Raw genomic sequence first — 8,574 nt, forward strand, 5'->3', positions numbered from 1 at the left:
CTCTCTCTCTCTCTCTCTCTCTCTCTCTCTCTCTCTCTCTCTCTCTCTCTCTCTCTGTGTTCCCTCCCCTGCACGGACATTGTGTGTGTGTGGTGTGTGTATTTGTACTTTTGTACTGTGGTATTGTTTTAATTGTGACCGTTTTATCGTGTCTTTGAATATGTATCTCCACTTTATTGCTGGATAGCAGCGTTGTTGCATTTGCACTTTAATACATGACGTCATTAATGTGAACCTCGTTTAACTGCTTGAAATCTTGCTACCTGTTAATAGGTGAATGGAATTATTGTCTTATTATACCAGTACCGTTTTAAACCATGTGTTGCTATTGGAAGTTTACACTGAACAAACGCTTGTTAAAGTGTATGTGTGTGATTTTCTTGGTGACCTTGTTCCTACATTTTTAGATCTGTTATCTGAATAAAAAGAACCTAAAGGATCTTTTCTAATTTGTTTGGTGCCTTATCGCACTGGACTGACGTAGTCAGGCTACATTAGTAGCCTACTCTTACATTCAACTGTGAAAGTCAGTAGCGTGTGTGGCCACCGTTGGAAGCAATACAAGAAGTACATCTGCGATGCATGCTTTGCACCCGGTTTCTTGGAAAGTCATCTGCCTGTTCAGTTGTCTCCGAGCCCTAAAAGCCACACCTCTCCCAGTTCGTGGCCTGTCGTTGACAGAGTGTCTAGTTATACCGTCTCGCCAGGTTTGAAATTGCCATGTTGATGTTTTTCTGTGATTTTCTTTATTTCTTTTATTCAAGCTTGCAATTCAACAGCTGAAATCACTCCTTATCCAGCGTCAATAAACCATCTCACTGATTAGGTGTTTAAATGCTTCAGTCATTGTCACTCAAGCCTGTCATTGTCAAGGATGAATGATCGAGTGATTAAAAAGAAACCAAAAACATTTCATCAGTTATCACATGGTAAGAAACCAGTTTTTCAACTAGCCTCCCTCATCAGCGTGAAGTCCAGCTATCTACTGGAGGTAGTGTGATTATTTGTTCCTTGCACGGATTCCTTTATGCCTGTAAGTTAACAGAAAGCAAATCTTCTGATTTGTGCTAATAAAGCGACTGAACGGAATATTACTATATTTTGTTTTTAAATGTATGAATCACGTATATAAAATACTGTATTACTGTACCTTGAACTCAAATTGATAACGTCACTAACAGTACATTGTTCTTGAGTTGAACCGTCTGCCTGTAACTGCAACCAACGCAAATCGTTTGAAAAGGGGAGTGGTTGTGCACCTGCCCTGGCATTAGGTTCACGTGATTCACAAGAAATTTGCTTGACATTTTCATCTCACGACTGAAAAGACAGGGACACACTACAATGTCTGCACCGCCACATCCTGTTTTGGCCTTCTCAGTCCCCAAGATATCTTTGCCTACAGGATTCGACGTTTTGAGAACGTATTCCGGAGCGTTCGTATTCTTGGAGATAGTAAGTGGAGATTTCTTCATAATAATAATAATATATTATCAGAAAGGTACTCCGTGATGGACATGGTTAACCTCTATGTAGCCTAGGTCCTAGTTCACTTAAAAAGCTACAAAGTCACTCTGTTACTCTGTAGCTACTGTTAAAAAGATCGAATCGTGTCTTTAATAAATGTTATACATTTTCTCTAACAACAAAAAATAACACATTTTTTTGTCTATCTTTTGCAGCTTTTTGGCGGTCTAGTATGGATTTTGGTAGCCGCTTCAAATGTCCCAGTGCCCCTCATGCAGGGTTGGGTGATGTTTGTATCGGTTACTATGTTTATCTTTTCAACTGTGTACCTAGTTTGTTTTCTGTGTGGCTTTGCTGATAGAATAAACACGGATTGGAATTTACTGGTAAGTAGTTCAACCTGTTTTGTTGTTTGATCTTGACTTTGTTTTAATAATTGTCACTCATGTCAACGGCTGCATTCGTTTTTAAAGGTACGTGTGTATGTATGTAGGGCCCTCACCCTATGCTGTACATTCACAAAACTACGGTGGGCCAAAAGTGCAAGTCAGTGTTAGAGGTGGCCAATACAGAAAAAAGTATGACAAATAAAAATGGGAAGCATCTTAAAAGGGTGGCAAATACAGAAAAGCATGACGGAAATAAAAACGTATGAAAATAATGACCTTTTTTATTTATTATTCTTGTATCTACACTGTTCTGATTTTGTAAATTGAACTTTCTATATGTTTTTTTTTTTTTTTTCTTGAAAATGTTACTACAATTAGTTGATTCACAAGCAACCAGAAAAGAAAAGTTGCCTGAAAGAGGCCTTGTGTTTGGTGGCACCCTGGACACAGCCCCTGAATGGTGTTAACTAATACAAAAAGGTGCTTGAGTCATTTTGGAGCCATTATTAACTAAACAACTTATATGGTCATTTAGTCTAATTTGCTATTTATAAACATCATTTTTTGTGTCCCAGGTCATTTTTGTTTTATCAAATTTAAACTAATAAAAGAAGCAGCCAAGTGTTTCTGTACATTATGTATGTCATTGTAGAATTTCTTTATAATTATCTGTGCACATTACTTTAGAAGTTATGTGGCTTCCTTTCTTGTAAAAGATTCAATCAAAATACAGTACTGTAGTTCAGAACATGAATAGATTAATAGAACTCTGAACAATATTACAGATATAAAACAAAATGCAAGAAAAGGGTAACCAATGTAAGCTATTTACTTTTTAATTTAATTTTTTAAAACATTTTTTTTTAGGACTTTAGTTACCATTTCATTGCCTTGTTGTTCTACTTTGGCGCCTCCCTACTTGAAGCTGCAACAACAGCAGCTGCTGGTACTATAGGGATTTCCACATCCAGCTCCACCAACACCAATGGAACATGTATTCTGGTGCTGCCAAAAGGGAATGTTGTCACCTTCTTAGATTATCGTCAGTACAGCATAAACGTTGCAGCTACTGTAAGTATTATATACCTTATCACTCTTAAGTTTTATATTATTTATTTCCCTGCCATTTGCATATTCACCTCTTAGGATATTGTACATCATCAAACAAGTTAGAAATCAAATAAGGAACATGTAGATGACAAACAATATAATTAGGGCTTCTGTTTTTTGGTGTTTATTAATTTTATTTTCTGTGTTTATCTTGAGCTATTTTCGAGTTTTCGAGTACCCTGAATTCATTTTTTGGGGGTTTCACTTTTTATATTCTGTATGAGATTATTGTTTTCAGTTACTTCCCAAAATTCTTGGGCTTTTTTTCCTGGCACAATCTGTATAGTAACTCGACAGGACTTGCACATGTAGTACCTTCTTTCCTTTGCTGTCTTCCACAAAGAAATGCTTATGGTCACTGGCATATTCTTCTGGGGGTGTTTTAAATCTTGCAAACGTGTACAATCCTCCATCTGCAGGGTCTCTAATAGAAATGTAGGATTTCCTGCCACTCAGTAGTTGGAGTGGGTTTAAAGTATTCAGAACGAATCAATGCAAGATACAAGTCAGGAAGGAGGGACATTGCATAACTAACTGCACTGGGAAAGGGGTGAAGGCATCGTGAATTAAGTACCCATTTCCATTGTTTTTCCACTATTTATCGGATATTCAATGATTACATTTCTGTGGATCGGGGATGTTTTATCTGTGTTTAACGGTTAAAACCCTAAATATAATTAAAGTGCACATTAAAAAAGGCATCCACTGTAGCATGGTGTCACACATACACCTAAAATATGGCAGACATATATTTTGATGTCATATATATTTATTAAGTCACTGTCACATTTAGCCTTAACTCCGCAAATAGGAAGTCAGTACTTTAAATGGTCTCTGTAATATGAGATTTGAGAGTTTGCCATGTTTGTAAAATTACTACAGCTTGTTGAAGGTCATCTGGCCGAAATGTTGCTCTGTTTTTAACTTTGTTCTTTTAAAATAATAAAGAATGGAAATTTGATCTACAATCTATTGTTATGGTGTTGCACCTCTACTTACATTAATCGTGAACAATATTGGGATATTTGGGACACTGATCCCGGAGGTAGCCCCCAGGAATGGAAACACTGGTAATTAGATAAAATACTTGGTGTGCGATACAGGCTACATGTTTTGGGCTTTACTAAAATTACTGGCACAAAACGATTAATTTTTATTGCAGTTTACTCATAAGCAAACATGTTTACCAAATATGGCACTAATATCGCAAAGCTTTTGGTCTATCATTTGGAAATCTGAGGCACATGACTGTATTTAGAACCAAAGTCATTGTATTTTATCTTGCTCTTAATTGTATTAATACTTGTACTGTGATTCTTGAAATGTATTTTTGTTTACGACTGTAAGTCGCCCTGGATAAGGGCGTCTGCTAAGAAATAAATAATAATAAAAAAATAATATGGCATCCAGGAGGCTGTGTTGTCCAGTGGTTAAAGACAAGGGCTTGTAACCAGGAGGTCCCCGGTTCAAATCCCACCTCAGCCACTGATTCATTGTGTGACCCTGAGCAAGTCACTTAATCTCCTTGTGCACCATCTTTCGGGTGAGACGTAGTTGTAAGTGACTCTGCAGCTGATGCATAGTTCACACACCCTAGTCTCTGTAAGTCGACTGCTAAATAAACAAATGATAATAATAATCCATAATTGGTCACAGGTCAAAGTGAATGAGTCAAGCAAACACCTAGTGCCAGTGCTATAGTAGCCTCCAAGAGTCCTTGAAAAATTGTCAAGAATTACAAAAATACAGTTCAACCAGATGTTAATGGTGTAACTCAATAAGAGTCCTGAAAAAAAACAGATTATCTAATTTCTAGATGTGGAAGAAGCTTGTTTGGAAACTAAGCTTATTACCAGCATAAATAACTTTAACTTTTAGTCATTCCATATATCAGGAAAGATCACAGAAATGAGAAATATTACAGAAAGAATGCGTGCTCTGTGTTCAAAGTTAGACAGTGGATGATGACTTGTTCTTCTAAAGAACATGGTGTCATCAAGAGCCTCATCCCTTTTTAATAAGAGGCCCAGGCAAATGTTGCTCCCACACTCTTTTGTTATGCCGCACCTGTACTTTGAGCTCAGACAGGTGTTGGTAGAGGCACAATGAATGTAAGAATCAGTGGGGCATAATTGCTGCACGTTGTTCAGCATGCAATTGGTTTGTAAAGCACTTTTAGGTGTGCCAGTCCCTGAAATACGACATTACTATTGAAAAGATTATTTACAATTAGTAGTTTATCAATAGTGTAAGAGCTACTGTACTGTAAGTGGAAATTGTAACTCTTTGAAAATATGGTGTTGATCGATTAGTTGGGATCTGTATTTTAGGTCCATGTGCCTTTTTTGAAAGTTGAACTGGAAGTGTTGCTTTATCATTTTTTCATGCTGTCTCTTATTTTCAAAGAGGTATTTGCATGGAGGTATTTTGTAAAATCTAAATAAATGTCGATTTTAAAGTTGTGGCTGTTTTATCACTCCTATAAAAAAAAAAAAAATTGAAACAACAATGGCGCAATTTCCGTGGAAAAAGAAAAATAAGTCTCCACATTTTTCTCACTCTATTGGTAGTTCTTTCGGGTTGCGTGTGTTTCCATGTAGTGTTCTTTTAGCCAGAGAAATTCTTGGTCCAAATTATTATTATTATTATTATTATTATTATTATTATTATTATTAATTTCTTAGCAGATGCCCTTATCACATTACAGATAAGAGCAGTTATAAAGTACAGTGGTCAGTAGAAAATAAGATCAAATTCAAATGAGCACAATAAAGAAGGGACAGGAGACTTGCAGCAAGCGAATGTTAAGTCTGTTTGTCTTTTTGAACAAAGTCATGGAACAAACAGGTTTTCTTTTTCCTTTTCATGTTTTCGTTCTTCTAAAACAAATCTTCCTCAATGAATTAGGTTTAATTTTATTTCAACAGTAGGTGAGCCTGGTGGTGGTGGTGGTGTTGATAGCCCGTAGCCAGCTATGCTAATTTAATACATAGGGGTACAAACATGACTTTTTTGTCCTTGGTAGGTACCCATGATATGTGCTACTTAAGGCTAGTGTACAGTGTATTCCGTCTTATAACTAAGGGACAGAAAAGTCTAAGCTTAAAGCAATCTGCTATCCGATCACCAAACACAAAGATAACAGTAAGTTTTTTTTTATTTGCAGTGGCTTCAGTATTTTTTTTTATAACATTGCTTATTACATCCAAACTATAAAACACTCATTTTATGAGTCAGATGGCAATAATTTAAATGTTGAATAAATGGTGTTACATAAAAAATATATATATTGAATGAAGAGGTATGTAAACCCCTCATACTGTATGCTTCTTTTTTCCTGTTTGATCAAAGAACCTTGCCATGGCTACTTCCACCAGTTCTTAGATAAAGGATTGGTGGAACGGCCTTTACGTACAGTAGAAAGTTGCACAAGGTTACATCACAAACAGGATTTTCACTGCTGAAGTTTCGTAAGCATAATGTACGGCCAAATGTATTAGTCATTCGGGCCGAGAGCCCATCACAGCAGTCGGGCCCTGATCGCCCATCACAGTTCATCAAACCATCTACAATTGCAATTAATAAATCTCATCCATGGCGGATTCTCTGTGCTGAATAAGGGGTCCTGTGAAAATGTTAATACTAAAAACAGGTCGTTATCACCTTTTAACCTTGCATTGCACTCTTCTGGTGACCTGTCCCAAATAACAGACCTACAATAATAGTAGTGCCTGGTATCAAAGTTGAGGAAAACATAAGATGTTAGGCCTGACAATGACCATGTCTCTTTTAACAGTTCTTCCCTTAAGAGCCTTCACTGGCTTGTTTGGCGTTTACTTGGATGAATAATAATGGATGCATTTTTGAACAAGCGAGATCAGATAACACCCTTTGTCCACTTTCAAACCGGTTAGATTATGTCCGCTATACAGGGGAATTAAATACTTAGCCAAGTATTTTGTAAAAACTAGTATTTCCAGTTTAGAAAATTCAAGGCCTGTGTTGCATGCCATCTTGGTGCAGGGGGCCTTCATTTACAAACAGAACAAGAAATTTTTTTATTGTAGTTAAATAATTAAAGGCTGGATACCACTTAGCCAAAGCTTAAGAGGTTTGTACTGAACAACTTTGGTATTTTGGGAAAGAAGACACTTCCAAGTGAATGAAATGTCCTCTTTGCCCAATAATACTAACTGATATAACCACTATTGGAGTTCAAGGGAAAACGTATATTATTACTATCTACATTATTCTGTAATACCTCTCATTGTTACTACATTGATGAAGACAAACTGCATGATTCTGTTAATATAATTGAGCATAACAGTAGATAGTCTCTATAAAACAGCCGTCTATACAGGATCAAACTATGTTTCTGTATAGACCTAGACACTAGAACACCACATGCAAACAATATTTTACTCTCTGTTGATAGATTAGCAAAAATAAGAAATACCCCCAAAAATGAACATTTCTAGTTATTTTCAAGTTTACTTTCAATTTCTGTATGCCAGTATTGCTGTGTCGTTACATAGATCTAACTAAATGATTACATTGATTTACAAAAGTAACATGTCTACAACTGGTTTCCAAAATCGAAACCAATTTATCTTGACAAATGCTTGCTGAACAACTGTTCCTTACTTTTTTATTATGTATTTCAGATATTGTCATTTGCCGTGACAGCATGTTATGCCTGCAGTATGTGCCTGGGATTCAGAAGATGGAGAGGGTAGTACTGCATGACTCTTGCTGCACAGATTCTATACAAAATATAGTATACTTGGAAAACTATGCAATGGACAAATCTTTCCTTTTTTTTACCACTCTCGAAGCCTATCAGTGTCATCTTACATATTCATCAGGAATAACCAGGAACAAGACATCTAACTCAAAATAATGTAATTGCTGTTCCTGTTTTGTGTGTTACATTTTCAGTATATTTTTTAGATCTGCTTGTTTTTCAATTGTGTAAATAATGAAAAAGCTGTCTAAAATAAATTATCTTTTCTTTATAAGACACGTGGTTCTGATCTTTTTGAAAGTAATTTTGAGTTATCTTTAAATGACAACTGGCACAATATAGACTTTATTATTTGAAGGTATTGGTGTCTAAATAATTAAACACATCTTTAAATTGTATTGATATCTAAATTTAGTTTAACTTTCAGATATGTTTAAATAATGATGTGCATTCTAAAATAAACATTTAAGAATAATCTTGCAATCATTAAACTAAAGAGGTGTGCACAATTTCTATCTTCCCTAGCTTCTCTTCAGCATTAAAACCTATTAAACCATTGTACAATGCATTGTACACATACAGCTATGGTCACCCTATAGAATTGACTAATTTTGCTTCATAAAGTCGCATGAAACCTGATGAATAGTGTTACGTAAACATACTGAATTACATACAGCTTTGTAGTTTTCCATATAAAAAAATTGACATTTCGAAATCTAACTTAAGTACTACTATTATGGCTTAATGTAGACTTGCAATAGAATTTTGTAGTTTCTTTGAATATATGATGTTAAATAAAATATCCAGATTATGTTTTATATATATATATTTTTTTTTTGTCTCAATCCTAAAATCCTAGGCGAC

The 8,574-nt window shown here is 35.5% G+C and overlaps 1 protein-coding gene across 4 annotated transcripts; it reads left to right on the plus strand.

Annotated features, from left to right (window-relative positions):
* The first annotated feature begins 557 nt into the window (after positions 1 to 557).
* Positions 558 to 8,206, plus strand: LOC117435250 (protein MAL2-like). Of its 4 annotated transcripts, none has more exons than XM_059012720.1 (5): positions 558 to 929; positions 1,406 to 1,455; positions 1,683 to 1,853; positions 2,724 to 2,927; positions 7,631 to 8,206. In XM_059012720.1, the coding sequence occupies exons 1-5, from the start codon at positions 875 to 877 to the stop codon at positions 7,700 to 7,702; spliced, it is 552 nt and encodes a 183-aa protein (XP_058868703.1). In that variant the 5' UTR covers positions 558 to 874; the 3' UTR covers positions 7,703 to 8,206. The 4 variants fall into 4 exon arrangements, with proteins under 4 accessions (XP_058868703.1, XP_058868701.1, XP_058868700.1 ...); XM_059012718.1 differs by having other exon boundaries at positions 566 to 929; positions 1,329 to 1,455; XM_059012717.1 differs by lacking the exon at positions 558 to 929 and adding an exon at positions 936 to 1,033 and having other exon boundaries at positions 1,329 to 1,455.
* Positions 8,207 to 8,574: the final 368 nt, after the last annotated feature.

Source organism: Acipenser ruthenus, chromosome 3 (genome assembly GCF_902713425.1).
Source record: "Acipenser ruthenus chromosome 3, fAciRut3.2 maternal haplotype, whole genome shotgun sequence".
Taxonomy (NCBI): domain Eukaryota; kingdom Metazoa; phylum Chordata; class Actinopteri; order Acipenseriformes; family Acipenseridae; genus Acipenser; species Acipenser ruthenus.